The sequence below is a fragment of the Xiphophorus couchianus genome, chromosome 6 (assembly GCF_001444195.1).
Source record: "Xiphophorus couchianus chromosome 6, X_couchianus-1.0, whole genome shotgun sequence".
Lineage (NCBI taxonomy): Eukaryota > Metazoa > Chordata > Actinopteri > Cyprinodontiformes > Poeciliidae > Xiphophorus > Xiphophorus couchianus.
The window spans coordinates 21,865,253-21,882,656 of record NC_040233.1 but is presented as its reverse complement, the minus strand read 5'-3'; the positions used below and the strand labels follow the sequence as shown (position 1 = coordinate 21,882,656).

The window sequence follows — 17,404 nt, the reverse complement described above, 5'->3', positions numbered from 1 at the left end:
AATCAGAAACAGAGATGTTAAAGTAACATTTCTGTTTCCTATAGACTGAAATTCAGATAGAATGAAGCTGAATCAGAATTGTATTCAAGGAGATATTGCAAAATTTAACATTTACTCAATTAAACAGTGGCAAAAATACATGGCTGCCAATCAGATGGAACATTTTGAGCAAGAACATATATAAATTTGCACTACTTAAATTCTAGAGATAATGTCTTTGATCATCACCAGTTCTTTCAGCTTCAAAAACCACATCAGGCACATCATAATTTTGGGTTTCTTGTACTCACTCTGATTCAAACACATAAGTTGGAACTCTAACGATCAAATGCTTCAGTTATTGTTCATCTGGCATAATGTGAAATAAAATTGGATAAATAAAAACTAATGATGAGCTAGTTTCTTGAACCTTTTGTGCTCTCGCTGATGCAAATACACAAAAAAGCAGTACACTTTTTTTAGTACACTATTTTTATTCAGTGCAATTTTTAAATCTTTTTGTTTTGTGGAATCCTTTGTTTTTATTGTCAGCAAGTGCATTTATTAGTGAGCAATAGGAAATCCCCCACTCTATTTATTAAACACAGGTGATTATAGTGGCAAGAATTTAATTACTTAACCTAACTGACCTGTTTCCTTCAATTCAGTTATTTTATAAATATAAAAAATAGAAATATCCCTATAAAAATAAGAATAATATACTGAACATTAAGAGGAAAATAACAACACTCTGTGCAGTTTAAATAATAATGTACTTTGATCCTAAGGGATGTATTTTAGAATATTTTAAAAGCTTTTTTACAATTTCCCTTCATTCTCTATCACATAAAATTCTCACAAAAGACATTCAACCTAAACAGCTTTAAATACTTTTGCAAGACACTGTAAATAATCCCTCGTTAATCCCATGCGTCATGTCATGGTGTAATCATTTCAGTGCTATTCAGACCCCTTCTTACCGATAGTTGCTCTGCTGTCTAAGTGGTGAACTGCTCCGCTCACCATTAAAGTTTTGTCTCTGCAGATTCTTCACAGTCTGATGACCCCGTCCAGGGGTTGAGCTGCAGAGCGATGAAGACAGGCTCCCAAATCCGCCTGTTACTATGGAAGAACTGGACTCTTCGCAAAAGGCAGAAGGTATAAACCTCCCTTGATTTGTACATGGGTTTTGAAAAAGCCCATGCACTGAAACAGCCCAAACAGAATTATTCACGATACAGCATCTTTTAAGCTTTCAGGGTTATTTTTTATGATGTTTTAATACTTCCCAGTAATGGACTGTTTCTCTTTAGATTCGCTTCCTGGTGGAGATCTCCTGGCCCGTCTTGTTATTCATTGGTCTGGTGTGGCTGAGGAAGGCCAATCCTCTCTACCAGCAGCATGAATGTGAGTAGGAACTTCTTGCTGAGATTCATCACCAGCAGCTTTCACTGCTAACTCACCCTCATCTATGAAAACATGTTGATATCTGCTGCAGTTCTTTACATGGAAAGAATAACACAGGGCAGCCCATTTGGAGAGTCTTTAATAATCAGATCCTGAGCTTTCACATTTTCTCTGAATGTCTGTTTCTTTAGGTCACTTCCCCAACAAGGCCTTGCCATCGGCAGGGATTCTCCCCTGGATTCAGGGTATCTTTTGCAATGCTAACAACCCCTGCTTCAGATATCCAACACAGGGAGAGTCACCGGGCATCGTTTCCAACTATAACAACTCAGTGTAAGGTCAAAACAGCACTCTTAAATTTACTGTGAGCAAGTATTTATTTAAAGCTGTTATGTTATTTTCGACAAACTTTAGACTGGCACATTTCTACGTTGACATCCAGGAGCTTCTGCTCAATGAGACAGAGGTCCGGCAGTATGGTAGACTTTGGCGTGAGATGGCGTCCTTCTCAAACTTTATGGACACGTTACGCAACAATCCGTCCGCCATTGCAGGTAAACAGAAAAACAAGGAATGCTTCAGTCAGTAGTCAATGCTTTCCTGAAAATGATTGTTTATAACCAAGCCTAAAGTTTTCCTGTGAATCATTTCCTTATCCAGTGTTGCTCTGGCCAATATTGTTCTGCGTGCGCCTGATCTTTCACTATCAATGTTAATGGTTTTCCTTTCAGGCCGTGGGCTGAAGATTGATGACATTCTGAAGGACGATGAGATCCTTACGGCCTTCCTGTTAAGAGACGCAGGCCTCTCAGAATCTATTGTTTACCAACTCGTCAATGCCCAGCTACGTCTGGAACAGGTAAAACTTTAACCTCTGAGTCAGGATAGTCTACAGCTAAACTTGAGATTTGGTTGGCAGGGGGTACAAGGTCCAGGTAGGAACCCTCCCTGGCTAGACTCTGCAGCTCATTCTGGAGGATCCTAAGATTTTGTCAAAATAGAAGGACTTTATATTCCCTTGGGCTGGTTCTGGGTCTATATTTGGGTAGTGTGAAACTCCCAACATCTGCCACCTCTAAACCAGGGTGTTGTTGCAATTGAGAACTGGTTCTTAATCGACTTACTTGATTAAAAAGATAGAAGAACATAACACAGACAGTCCAGTAAACCAAGACCTGTAGCTCAACTTTTTCTTCACCACCATAGACTGGGACATTTCCTGCATTTGAGCGGACAATCCCCAAATCTGTCTATCCATTTCCTGCTCCATCCAACCATTACTTGTGAATATATCACCAAGATACTTGAAATTCTCTCTTTGGACAGAGAAGGATCAGTGACCTGGAAGGTCAATTAAACTTTTTAAGTTAAGAGAGTTCTGCTTCAATCACCTGGAGGCTAAACCCTGTCCCCTGGCACTCGGCTAGTCTTAGGCCAAAGAGATAAAAGAAACATTAGGTTTGGGTGCAATACTAGCTTTCTTTCTTTCGGAACAAGTTTGTTTAATGAAACCCTAAAAATTTTGTGTTTTCTTTAAAATGCACACATTCTGAGCAGGGCTTTCCTTTCTTTTTGTGTTTCCCAGTTTGCTTTTGGTGTCCCAGACCTACAGTTGAAAGACATAGCATGCAGCCAAGCCTTGCTGGAGCACTTCATCATCTTCCCCAGTCGAATGGGACTCCATGGGGTGCGCAATGCCATGTGTGCCCTCAGCCAACAAAGGCTGCAGAGAATTGAAGACATCCTTTATGCAAATCTGGACTTCTTCAAGATCTTCAGACTGGTTGGTGGTTTACTTAAAAGTGACATTTCTCAACAAAACATTTCCTCCTATTAAACCCCCTGGCATTTTTTCTGCTGTAATGTATGCGGACAGTATGAAGTCTCCCTTTTGGTTTATTTTCATGTAGACTGGCAAAAATTATTTCTTCAAAGTCTTTTTTTCACGGATGCCTTCCTTTGCTGCTACCTTTATGATTCATCTGAATGGCAATTTAGGAGAAACTTTAAAAGGCATTTTGCAGTTTCAGAGTCTGGAGGAGTGCAATCTCATGGCAGCAGGTGTAATTGTGGTTCCACACACTGCCATCATTTATCTTCCCACTCAAACTTAAGGCTACACATCCTTTCTAATGGTGTGAGGCACTTTCATTTTGGAGTTTTTTAAAAAGGGAATGCATGTTTTTGCAAGAACAAGCATTGAGATCGGAATTTGGCGAGTGCAGTTTGTGTGTTACAGCACCTAGTTTGCAGAAAAACGCACCCTTTAAACATTCTCACATTTTCTCTGCTGACAAACATAAACCTAAATGAATTAATTTCATGTGCAAGAGACCATCACAAAGTGCTCATAATTGTGAAATAAAAGCAATATGATTTGTGGTTGTTAATTATTTTTTACATATGAGCATCAAGCTTTTCAGTCTTTTTTTGTATATTAACGTCGATACCATAGATAAAATCCATTTAAACTGATTTCCCTCAGGCGTCACCTAATTAGAAGAGTAAACCCCTGAATAATTTAATTTCAGTCTTTATAAGTTTCTTGATGTAAAGTACTTTGAACTGCCTTTTTGCTGAAAATGTACCATACATATAAACTTGAGGGACATTTGTAAAGAAACAGCTTCATGTAGACCCAGGCACAGAATTTTAAAGCAGTCTTAAGCCAATGTTAGTTTTTTGCAATAGTGGTGTAATGGGGCACTGTTTTATCAATCATCCAATAATGGAATGAAAATGGCACAAGACAATGTCATCCAACAAAACTGATTGAACAGATTAGAAATGACCTAAAAGGTCCACAGTAACTGCTGAGGCTACAGAGAGCCAGAGGTCAGGTGGAAGGACTGGTCATCAGATGTCAACTGTTTGCTGTACATTCACAAGTCTGACCATATTTGCACTTTGTCTGACAGCAAATATTTAATGGAAGATCCGATGGTTACATTTAATCAATATTGAACTTTTTGGCCAACATGTGTAATGATAGATGAGCTTTTGTGGGGATGCTTTTCTGCAGCAGGGTCAGAAACTGCTACGGGCTGGTAGAAAAAAGGAAGGAGTTTCACCTTCCAGAACAGACATGACCTGATACCTGAGAATGGTCCAGTCAAAGACCAGAACACAGTTCAACTGAGAATCTATGTTCAGACTTGAAATATGGTGCTTAAAGACACTCTCAATCCAATCTGACGGAGCTGAAGTGATTTTTGTGGTTGTAGCGTAACAATGTGTGATAATGTACAAGATATATGAAAACTATCTTACCAGAGAGTTTTTATTAGCAACTGAAAAAAATATGTTAGATTACCAACTAGTTTCCCAGCTCTGTCAGAAGCAATTGTTTCAGTAAATGAGTCAGTGCTGGTTTGTCCACAACATAGAGTATATTACTGCAAATGAAACCATGTATGAAGTTTCCTTGTTGAGGTTTGCTATCATGTTTCATGAATGTGAAACTGATCCAGTCACCTTTGTGGATTAATAGTTTCCAGGTAATTGAACAAGAGCTTTTATTTTATGTTGTTTTATTTTATTTCATCAAGTGCACACGATCAAAGAAAACAAATCTATCTCTGATATTTTGAGGAAACTTGTAAATGAAAAAAAAAGAGAAGGCAGAATCAAGCTACAAACTACAAATCTGATTGAACTGTCTGTTTTTTATTACGATGACACCCTGTGGTTATTAGTATATGCAGGTATTCAGGTTCAGGCCGGGTGAGTCATCTGACTGGCTCAGGGAAATCATATGGCATTATCCGCATTGGCCTGTTTTGCTAATGGGCTTAGCTTGGACGTGCATACAACCTGCTGAGCATTCCATAAGAAAGCATGCTTCATCTGGTACTCCACAAACACCTGTCGCCTAATTACTTCATTCAAGCTCACAGCACACATTGCTTTAAGGTTTATAGAAAATCTAATGAAAAAAACAAACAAAAGTTTGTTTGCCTTCAGTTACCTATTTTCTGTACACTTTTCAGTTGCAATTGCAAAAACATTTAGAGGTTTTATAGGTTTTTACTGAACCTATAAATATCTGACTGGGTTATGTAGCTAGACTTTGGAGTGGCTGTACAAGTTTGGGAAACTATTTATAGATGCATGCTTTTCTCTTTAGACTAGTTTAATTCTTGTTGTCTAACTGCAGTTACTGTATTGTAAAACTATCTAGAATATTTGTGCAAATACTTTGTGAATTAATACAGACTTCTGCACAGCAGCAGTTTACTGTACACAATTTTCAGCAACAGCCAAACTCCGAAGTAAAAATGTTGCACATGTCTGAAAATATTTCCTCTTGCTGTATACTTGATTTCTGGCGGCGTCTATGAGAAGTGTTGTTTGATTTCTGGAAAAATAAAAATACATAAAAGAACTATCTAATTCAAGATGAGTGACACTTGGCTGACTTTCAGGTTGCACCTTTCTCTTCTTTAGAAATCCAACAGTAATGTTGGCAGTGTACTTCAGATTGTTTTGTTGTATTATTCCTCTTCCTCCTACTGGCTTCAGACAAAGACTAAACTAGTCAGTCAGCATTTATTTTAACAGGTATTAATGATTCCCTCTTCTGGAAATGTCTCGCTTCCCTATTTACTCAAGCAACGTCCCATTATCACACTCCTACCTCTGTGCTTCACTGCTGGGACTGTACATTTCACGCAGTAGTGCTGGTTCTCTTTTGACCTTGTTTTGCTTCAGATCTTAATCAGTTTTCTTTTTATGAAAAATGTATTCTTGCAGACTTGTGCTACTGTGAAAGTAGGCTTTATTTGGAAGCAATCCAAGAAAAACTAAGTTGTAAAACAGTTTACATTTATAATGAGATATTTATTTTTCTTTTGTACTGCTGAGACATGTTAGGGTGGATGAACTGATTAAGAACCCTTTAACCCTGTAGTATTACAGCAAATTACAGCCTCTAACTTCCATGCTTTTTATTGCCATTTATGTGATGCTCCATCCAGTGTTGTAAATAAAAAAAATATACGTTTTTTGTTTGTACAATGTAAAGTCTAATAAATACAGGCTCCATTATAATTGAACTTCCCCTTAAACACCTTTTTAAAAAGCATAGGTTCAGTCACATTGGATTGCAAGTGTTTGTGAGTATAAATTTTCTTGCCGCAGATTGTGACTGGATTTAAGTCCTGACTTTTTTGACATGTAAAAGCTTTGCTCGCCAGTCACATTGTAGATCTGGTCATATGTTTGTTGTGTAGTTAGTGGGAATGGCATGCTGGATGGAGAACTTCTATCTCAGTTTCATTTTTTTCAGAACCTTCTTAAAGGACAGTACTGTATTTCGCTTCAATTGGCTTTTCTCCCTGCTGTTACCTTCTTGCCCAGAACAGAGATCACTTAATTCTAGTAGAAAGAACTTTGGCTGTTGACAATGTTGGCTCGTTTTGCAGGTGACAAGCTCCTGTCTGGTCCCACCAAGCTGACAGAGCAACAGCATGGAAGAGGCAGCTGAACACTAGAATGGTTATTTTTCATAGGAAGGGAAAACAAGTACAGCTTGATTAGCAACTCGTTAATTAACCTATCATGACTCATGCTCTTCCCCAGAGGCTGTGTGTCACACACTCATCTGTTCTCACACTTTATTCTCTATATCAAAAGATAAAACTCTACTCTCTACTGGCTCCCATGCCAAAAGGGGATTTTGGCATGATAGTGGACTTTTAAGACTTTTGAAGTGAAATATTCCTACAGTATGATTCTGCTACCACGTTTCTCTGTGTGGATGAAGTTTCTGGTAATACTGCTAGTTTGCTGCATATAACCCAGAATGTTCAATTTTGCTCTTTTCTGACCCAGGCACCTTCAGAGCACACAGTCAAAGCACATCTAACACATATCTCATTAATTGTTGTTTCAATTGAAATGTCTAAAATGTAACTTTGCTCAAGGATGTAACACTTCCTCCATTATATTTATTTGAAATGCAAATATTTAAATCACACCCTTTTACTTTTACTGTAATGACCTCTGGCTTATCTTTTTCACCATCGTTACGCTCCTGACTCCCTTCTCCATCAGCCTATCTACTCCTCCCTTCCTATTCCCTTTGCTTTTTCTCTCCCCAGTCCTCGCCACACTGCCTCAGTCCTTCCTTCGTTCATTGAAATGCAGGCACAAGGAATGCAGGAGGAAGGATATCACATGTATGTGTTTGCCTTGGCACACAGGGTTTCCTTATACCCTCAGCAGTTAGCTCTGACCAGGCGATTTCTAACACCTTCTGCTAATGCTTTCCCATAAACACAAACCCTCTGAGGGCGTTCTGTAGAGAGTAGAGCTGCTTTGATTTCGTATCAAATGATTGATCTCAATTTTAAGAGTGGCTAAAAAAATAGCTCAAGTCCTTTGTTTAGTAGATAAACAGTGCATTGGGATGAATTTGTTAGGTTGATTAGCCTTTGTTCCAGTAGGCTGCTACTTGCAATTCCTGTAAATGTGCAAGGAAAGCATGCAAAAAATGTTTCCTTCCTTGGAGTAAAAACACTTCTTAGAAGTTTCCAGCATTTAACGGTAGTTAATAAACTGTATTCTCCTGTCTAAACCTGTCACATGATGGATATTGTTTTGACAAAGAAGAACAAAAGGACACTTGTGTTGACATCTCTAATTTTAACTTTATTTTTATTTCAATTCTGCTGGCATGTTTCCCTCCCTAATCCATCTTGTGACTTTGCTTTCACAGATGCCCCAGGTTCTGGACAGCCAGGGGATTGATCTGCATTACTGGGGTCTGGTTCTCCAGGGAGCGTCAGAGAAGATCCAAGTTGTAAGTACTCTCAGTGTTTCTGCTTCTGCACTCTCCTCTTCTTGTCCTCTTCTTCTCATGAGTCATGCAGGGTTCAAAGGCACCAGTATTTTTAGTTCTGCAGGAAACTCGCCTTTTCCGCTTCTCTGTGTTTAAGAAGTTGTTCTAGAGGGGGCTGAGGGATGGTTTCTATAATGCAGGGGGGTTACATGTGCAGGTGACCAATCTATCTTAGCAGTGTGTAAAGTCATGGGAAGCAGAGGGCTACCTAAAGTCTTGTGAATGCATGCACACTATAAATAACAGATGTGCACTGCTAATCTCTCCACCCAAAGAAAATTGGAAATGAGCCAGAAAAATAAGACGATTGTCTCTTACAAAGAAATGATGGTTTCTAGGAAATCTAACTTAATGACCCTTCTAAAAATTTATGTAAAATAAGAGCAACTGATACACCTTTTAATCTGTACCAGATTACTGCCAGAATCTTGTAGATTGCCAAAGAAATCATTTAGTCAAGATGAAATTTACTTTAGGGTATTTAACCAAATATTAGTGAGACCATGTATATATTTGACCCTGTATGTTTAACTTTGGCTTTGTGTAATTTACATTAAAGCCATAATAAATTTAAACAATCTTGTCTTAAAACTAATTGAAGTGGGTTCTTCATAAGTTCATTCCAAACTTGGAAAATGAATGTTTAAATTAAACTATTAAGAGCCCATTAATAATGCAAGATTAATGCCCCTGTTGGCTAAATAGGCTTAGCACATCTAACAGGAACTGTAGTTTATAAAATCATTGCATATACAACAGAGTTGAAATGTTGTCATGCATCCCACACCCCTTCTGTCTTAATTTTCTCCTTGGCATGCACACTCAAATACTTTCATTCAATTTCATGGAAATAAATTGGCCTCAGGAGCCTTTGCAGACACAACTGTTTGCAAATTCAACACAGTTACTCATCCCCAGTTTTTGGCTGTTAAGCTTCTTTATTATAAATGCAAGAGTGACAACACATGTTCATGTAACACTACAGTATTCCAGGAAGAGAATAGTAAGCTGAACATAAAAATTACTAATTCCAGTTGAATGAATGATTTTGCATTGCAAAACCTTCCTAATGTTAGTCAACCTTTATAACAAGGGATGACCCAGTCCAAATCTTTTTAACAATACTAATCCAAGTTCTTAAGGATGAGGTATTTGCCTAAAACTAGTTGTAATACTTTATGAAAATGAATGAAAGTCATTGCCATGTTTAAACTTGGAATAAACTAGTGCATTGTATACATATTATACTTACTAATCACATCTGGGATGCCCCACAGGCATTTATGGTGGTCACTATAAATATGCTGTGTGTACAGTATATGTTCAATTCAATTAAAAGAAGCAACTATAATGTTCTGACAGTGTATCACTCAAAATTTGCATAGCTTTATATTTTGTTGGAGCTATCACATATCATGTATACCATACATGCTAGCCTTATAAAAAAGGCAACAACAACGTAAGTATTGCAGTAATATAATAGAGTAGAAATAGCCTTTATTGTCTAAAAACAGGGAAATTCAGGAGTGATATCAGCATCAAGCTATTTAGGTTCACACAAAAGATCAAAAAGTGTTAAAAAAAATTATATATATATATAAACAAGATCAAAAATATTATTAAGAATAATATCCTGTACAAAATTATAACATAACAAATACATCAGAATTATAAATAGCATACTCACAATGGCCCAGTAGTAATATTGCTTCATATCCCCGTCTGCCCATGCTGTCTGTGGTGATAAAGAGTCACTCACATCGGCATAGCAGGTGCTTGAAACTGAAAGTGTAATCGACAACTTGATTATTTTGAACTAATAATGATCAAAGTCATGATAATTTATTGAACACTGAAACTTTCTGTCAGTTTGACGTAAAAGTAAAATATAAATGGAAAAGGTAACATACTCCACAACCACTCAAAAAACTCCCAATAATCTACTTGTTGATAGACATGTAATTTGTTTTTCAATATGCCAGTATTGCCTAATTAAAATAGGCAACATTGTGACAAAATAATTTTTTTTATCAATTGGAACTAATATCATCTTGTAGGGAATGCAGGAGTACCTCAAACAACTAATAGGAATACTGTGTTTCTGGATGTTTGATTGACCAGAATTTACTAATGCCTCACTGATGTTCTGAAAACAGATACGGGAAAGAGATGCAAAACAACTCTGGTTCTCTGTCTAGTCCTACTGTTTACTGCCAATTCAAGATTGCAAAATCTTCTAAAGGTTTTTGAAAACTCAAAAAAAATCATAACCTCTAAAACACCTGGGATGAGATGTGTGCTCCGTCACGTTCTCTTTTTGTCCCAGGAGGGAGTACATCCCAGAAACACTTCGGCAAGGGATGATAGAAAGAAAGAGACTGGTGGGAGGTGCATGTAGAGAGTAGAAAGAGGGGGGGAAAGAGACATTCCTTCGAAGTGACACATCCTGTAGGTGGGACCTTTTGTGTCACCACGGTGACGGAAGGGTGAGCCAGTTATTCTCATTACCCCATTACCTATGTGTGTTTTCAGCTCGCCATATGTGTGAAAAATAATAAATTTGAAAAATGAAGGAAGAGGGAGTTAGCAATGAAAAAACCAGGGGTGTGTCAGACCATGTGTGAGAGTTTGCAGGGGTGCACTTTCACAAGATGTAGCTTTGAGGATGCTGTGTGGGAAATAGCAATAAATCACTTTCAAGAATTTTGCTGACAAAATTGGGTTAATTGTAATTATCCTCAGAAGAAGTGTACCTCTCTGAATGTTTGTTTTTGCATGAGATTGTTTAAAGGGTAAGTTTCCAACAGCAACATAATGTGCTGGAGGGAAAACTTTCTACCTTCTAGCTCATAATTCTTTAGGGAGGAAACGATGCACATTGGGGAAAAGATTGTACTTGCATGAAGTTATTTTTGTCTTGTCAATAGGAGGATATTTCACCCGCCCCCGTGGCTATCCTCATCATGTGAGAAGAGGCGTCTGAGCAGCATGTTTGCTTATCTTTCAAACTATTGTTTTCATGTGATCGTTTATATAATGAAGCTCACAGGGCATGAATGAATATGAGCAACGTAAATATCCCTACCATAAATGTAATTACCTGTTAAAGGTCAGACATCTCAGAAATAATTGTTTAGATTCCCAAGGAGTGAAAAACATGTATTTATCCTGTTGAAGGCAATGTAGGATGGAGGATATTTACTCTGACGTGCCAGAAGACTAAATGTCTTCAAGGTCAGGTGAGCTCAGGTGACCTTACATTGCTTTATTTTATACGATAATGAAAAATAATTTTCTCCTCAGAAGAATTTTAAAGAAAATGTATCTTTTAATGCCGCGTAATAATTTCACACCATAAAGATAAAAGTTAGAAAAAAATCCAACATTTTATTTGAAAACATATACACAGTGAAAAATTCATCTTGATAAAATAAATATTTTTTATATGTGATGTTGTCTGTGCTACATTTGTGCAAACCCTGTCAGTCAGTAGAATCATATTTTCCTGTCATTTGATAAGTTTGGAGCATACAAACAGAGATCTTATGACATTTGCTGCACCTCTTAAATGTGAGTGGACTTTCCACCTTTATAGAAATTACATGTGCTTTATGTAAGCCATTTTACAGTAGGACAGCAGCAGGTGCAGACAGCTCTTAAGATAATCAAAATAAATTACATTACAGAGAATATCAGTCATCTTTACAGCATCCTGATCGATACAATTCTTACCACTTAGAGAAAATAAAATTTTTTTGCGAGAAAGATTTCATAATTTAACCTAGAAATATTCTATTTGTAGAGTACTCCTGATAGCTGTTTAATGATTTTAACAAAAATTGAGATTTCCTCTGTCCAGGTAACGCTGCTGCTTGAGGAATGTCCCATCGAATACGTTGCTCCTCAGAATGTCCTCAGAACCCTGAAGTGTGATCTTTCTTATTGTTCTTAATGACTGAGAAAAATATGTGTTTGTGATATGCCATATTTATAGCCATTGAAACAGGAAGTCTTTGATTACAAATTTAAGTTTAGTAACAACTCAGATTAATTCATAAGTCTGAGGAACATTATGGTCCTGCAATAAAAGAAGAATCAATTTTACCATGGATGGCAATAGTTGTAGAGGGTGCTGTATGTACTTATAAAAATACAGCATAAGAGTTATTACTTTTATTTAGATTTAGAAGCTTTTTCTAACCATACAAAAATAACAGAGCATACACATGACGGTAACTTGTCCTTTTTTGTGTCTTCCACAGCTGCTGAAACGAGAGAGCTCTCAGGAGCTCCTCAGGGTGGTCTCCTCTCTGTTCCAAGCTGGGGGTCCCTCCTCCTTCACCCAGCTGATGTCCGGGGTGTCCAGCCTGTTCTGCGGATACCCAGAGGGAGGGGGCTCCAGGGTTCTGTCCTTCAACTGGTATGAAGACAACAACTACAAGGTGTTCCTGGGGGTGAATGGCAGCAAAAATCACAACTATGTCTATGATGACGCCACCAGTAAGTAAATAAGACATGAACGATTTTTTAATGAAACTCCTTTTATCAACAGGCGGATCACATCCATTATATTACTGTGCGAAAAGATCAGTTTTCAGGAAACTTTTCTGTGCTCTTTCTTCCATATAAAATGCTACTGTTTTCTCAAATTCAATTCGAGGAAACTGAGTGGTTCAGTTCAAGGAGAATTCAGGGGATATTTTAAGTCGTTTTATTACTGCAAGTCTCTTTCAAAGAAATGCACTTGCACATTTTTATAGTGCTATAAGCACCCAGTTTAATTCTTGCCTATCAAAACTTGAAGATTAAACTGAAAGAGCATTCTTGAAAAAAGCACACATTGCTTCATTTATTACCTGGGTTTCTTTTCCTCTTTGGTTTTCATGTTTCAAAAGGTCATGTATGACATGAAAGGGCTGCAACTAAACAGAGATTTTGAAAAGCTCCTGTCACAAAGAAATGCATAACAGTTTATCCATCTCTTAATCAACTTGAACCATCTCACTTCCTTGCATGTAAAATGTAATGAAAAGCTCCTACTGAAAAGCCACAAATATTGTGTTTAATGGGACTTCACGTCACACACGAACAGATATTTACAAAATACATGATTGGTAGAGGGGTACTTGGTTTCTGAAATGTTACAGTGCATATGCATCTGGCCCATTTTACATTAATACCCTTAAATAAAATCCAGTATACCTGATTGCCTCCAGAAGTCACCAAGGAGGTAATAGTGTCCTTTTATGCATAATTAAATCTTTATAAATACAGCTGCTTCGTAAAGGACTCAGAGTATTGTTTCTTTTTTGTTTTTTTGAGAGAATATTCATGACAAAACACCATCCTCAAGAGTAAACACAACACACAAGTCAGAGGGAATAAATACGTGACAATATAAGAAGAAAACCTATTAGAGGCTGCAAAAGACTAGAAACTGTGGTGGAGATTCACCTTCCTGCAGGACAGTGACCCTAAACATGCAGTGAGATCTGCAGTGCAATGGTTCAGATAAAGGCTCATGTCTAAGTCCAGACCTAAATCTGATTAAAAATCTGAGGCAAAAAAAAAAAAAAGAAAAAGAAATCTTGATTACAATCTGCATCAAATCTGATGGAGCTTGACCTATTTGACAAAGAAAAATGGGGGAAAACTGTAGCCTCTGTAGCTGATAGAGACATATAGCAAATCACAAAAGGTCAAAGGTGGTTCAGGGTAGCTGAATACAGGCACAAACTATTTTCAAAATACATTTCTTTCACTTCATAATTATGAACTACTGTAAGTCCCAATACATTGAAGCTTGTAGTTTTAACCTGACAAAATGTGAAAAAGTTTAGCAAGTGAAAACATAATTATTTTGTGTCTGCATAGGACATTCAAGTTGAGTTGAAGGAGTTCAGGCTTGCAGTAGAAGTGTCAATAATACTTTTTTCACACTTTAACCAAATTAGAAATTTTCTTCTTGGAAGAAGTCATTTTTCCCCCCCAACATTCCTTCTTCTTCTCTGAGCATCTTGGCTTTTTCTCTGCCCACAGCTCCGTTTTGTAATTCCCTGATGCAGACCCTGGAGTCCAACCCCGTCACAAAGATTGTGTGGAATTTAGTCAAGCCCCTGCTGATGGGAAAGATCCTGTACACGCCTGACTCCCCGGCCGTCCGACAGATATTAAAGAGCGTAAGAGAGTCCACCTTCAGCCTGACCCTTCACCTCTTTTATTTCCTCTACACACCCTTTCTCTCCTTTTTCAGTTTTTTTCTCTAACACTCCTAATGTCTTTCTACTCACACAACCCCCAACTCAAATTGACCTGATTCTGAATGTAAAGGATAGGTGTGGAAGGTCTACAGGGGCAGGCAGGGGAAGAGGAAAATCAAATTAATAAACTCAATGTGTGGGTGGAGGAGGTAAAAAGATCTGTCTCTGCAATTGCTTTTTGCACAGCACACATCAATTTCAAGCAACTGTTACAGGAATTGAGTTTGTCTTTCTTGTTTAGTTCGCCAGTCTTGTTGTGCAAATTAAAACTGGTTATTTTTTTAGATCCTTTCTAGGTTTTAATAGTACTCTGTGATGTTATCCACACAAATAACAAAGAGCTTTAGTAGCAGAAATTTTGTAGATTAGGGCTTTGCATTTTGTCAAGACCAAGATTATAAATAAATTAAAGTTTTGATCAAGTAAAGGCTATAGTTTACCTTGGTTTGGTTGTTTCTACAGCTTCTAAATTACTATAAAGTGACTGTTTTATTGTCAGTGAAGAACATGTACAATTTTTGTTATTTTTTCCCTGTTTTAATTACAGTTGTGACACATTTTGCAATCTCTATATGTTGAAAAGTGCTAAATACAGAAATGTGATGAAGTTTTCTTACTTACATATTAGCATAAACAGTTCTGTGATCCCTAGCCATAAAACTCTTCTTAGGTTCACAAAGTTTCATAAAAGTCAGTGTTAATATGCTTCTCTGGCTACCAAATTGAGTTTTTTAAACCAGCAAACCTCATGTTCTTATTATTTGTTATGAATATATTCAACTGCGGTCTCTTATTTAAATTTGCGTGATGTAAAAACAACTTGTAAAGCTTGAACCAGACAGCATGACCTTGCCTGACATCCAGAGGTACCAACAACAAAACCTGTTTATGTCAGATTATGTGGTTTTACTGCAACTGTTACTTATGCTACAGTGACTCGCCAGAGAATTATACTCCATGAACTTGTTAACATTTTGTCATTTTACCATTTTGCACTAACTTGTGTTGGTCTTCGCATTAAATCCTATTAACAAGACTGTATCAAAAAAACATAATAAAAAAAAGTTAAAGAAAAGCAAAGCTCTGCAGGTAATGTTCCAAATGTAATGCTCATCTTTGTACTTTTAAACAAATGATTGACATGTTTTAGTTTTAGTTCTAATTTGACTTGTTTGTTTTTGGAACCAGGCGAATACAACATTTGAGGAGCTGGAGAGACTCCAGAACATTGCCAAGGCCTGGGAGGAGGTTGGGCCTCAGCTTTGGGCTTTCTTCAACAACAGTGTCCAGATGAACATGATCAGGGTACGGACATAGTTGTTCTGATCACAACTTTCACTACACATGTCAAACAATAAGTGCCGAAAGGTAAAGTAGTAGTAGAGGTAATTTGGTGTGAACATTTTAGATATACACAGAATAAATCTTAATTTTGTTTTCTCTGAAAAAAATCCCTTAAAAGTTTCTTCAACCTGGTGCTACATATGCTACATAAGCCATATTAATGACGCTCCATTATCCTCTTTTTTCTCAGGATACCCTGAGGAACCCAACAGTGATGCACTTCATGGACAACAGTCTGGTGGAAAGCACGTTTTCAACTAAAGATATTCTCAACTTTCTGCACAATGGACCAGAGGCGGACAGGGAGGAGGGAATGCCAAACTTGGACTGGCGGAATATTTTTAACATTGCTGACCAAATCATACGCATGTTCAACCAATACGGAGAGGTAAGGAGCCCGTTGCTGTAGCTGTGATTTGTGTAAATACCTCCTATTTGCCTGTACAAGTAGAAGTCAGTCAGCGCTGCTCCATCAGGTTGCAGCAAGACCTTTTCAGACAGAGAGAGCCACTTATCACTGCTCTGTAGGTTCTCTCCTGTCCGTCAGCCTGAAAGGTGGAGAGAACAAGTGTGCTGTCGCCTCCATTGTGGAGCCGGTGATAAAGTAGAGAGTAGGTGGGAATGAGTCACCCTCCTCAGGAGCTCAGATGTGGTTCAGTGTACAGCTCAGCATTGAAACCAACCCCTGTTCTTCATAAAGTGGACAAATCACTCTATCTATCCTCCTTTCCTCACTCACTCCATTCCTCTCTTGTGGGATTTGAAAGGAGCCAAGGGTTGTGGTTTTAGAAAGAGTCCTATCTTTGCAGGAATCTAAATCTGTCTTTTGTCGCAGCACTCAGTGCCAGGACCCTTCAGAGTCCTGCAAACAAACCAGGCAATTTAGCCAATTAGATACAGCTGTCAGCTAGCGCTAGTGCATTGAGCGGCTGTGGCAGCAAGCATCAAGTCCCCTCACTCTGTCAGGAGTGGATGTTTCTCACACTACAACTCCTCTGGAACATGTGTATCACTGAGGATCTTTCTCCTACGTCTATCTTTGAGTGAGCATTAATGTACTCCCATAAATATGAATAGAAACCTCACCCAGTAATCCAGATGGAGACTTTAGACATTTCATATGCAGAAGGGCTGTGCAAGTATGAGCTGTAGATAAAACAATTCATGTGACAAACATGCATGTTTTATGTTGTACTTGTGAAGGAATAATGCATAAAGTAAAAGTTGCATAAATATGTGCTGTAATGAATATGTCTGGGTTCAGTTCATTTCAAGTTCATTTTTATCTTTGCATAATACGTACAAAATTTGCAACAAACGTCTTTACTCTAAAGAAAAAGTGTTTCTAAAAAAAAGACACCCTGCTACCAGGAGAACCTAAAACAGTGACCAGAACTCCCAGTAAAGTTCAAACAGTAAATACCTTTTCCACAGTTTTGTCACATTATATCTGAATATGTATTTTAGTTGGATTTTTTTGTGATATTACCACACAGAGTTGTACCTAATTGGAAACTGGAAGGAAAATGATACGTTTTCCCACATTTATTTTAAGAATTGTTGAAATGGTATG

At 37.7% G+C, this 17,404-nt stretch overlaps 1 protein-coding gene across 2 annotated transcripts in view; it reads left to right on the top strand.

The window, feature by feature from the left end:
- The window catches only part of LOC114147104 (retinal-specific ATP-binding cassette transporter-like), a 45,837-nt gene that overhangs the window by 1,763 nt on the left and 26,670 nt on the right, over nucleotides 1-17,404 (top strand). Inside the window, exons 2-12 of one of the 2 annotated variants that reach the window (XM_028021651.1) lie at nucleotides 1,025-1,137; nucleotides 1,293-1,386; nucleotides 1,578-1,719; nucleotides 1,801-1,940; nucleotides 2,118-2,245; nucleotides 2,972-3,169; nucleotides 8,105-8,188; nucleotides 12,490-12,727; nucleotides 14,267-14,406; nucleotides 15,676-15,792; nucleotides 16,022-16,219. In XM_028021651.1, coding sequence (XP_027877452.1) covers nucleotides 1,072-1,137; nucleotides 1,293-1,386; nucleotides 1,578-1,719; nucleotides 1,801-1,940; nucleotides 2,118-2,245; nucleotides 2,972-3,169; nucleotides 8,105-8,188; nucleotides 12,490-12,727; nucleotides 14,267-14,406; nucleotides 15,676-15,792; nucleotides 16,022-16,219 — 1,545 coding nt within the window. In that variant the 5' untranslated portion in view covers nucleotides 1,025-1,071. Of the gene's footprint in view, nucleotides 1-1,024; nucleotides 1,138-1,292; nucleotides 1,387-1,577; nucleotides 1,720-1,800; nucleotides 1,941-2,117; nucleotides 2,246-2,971; nucleotides 3,170-8,104; nucleotides 8,189-12,489; nucleotides 12,728-14,266; nucleotides 14,407-15,675; nucleotides 15,793-16,021; nucleotides 16,220-17,404 lie in introns of those variants that run through there. The other variant, XM_028021652.1, reaches the window with a different exon arrangement.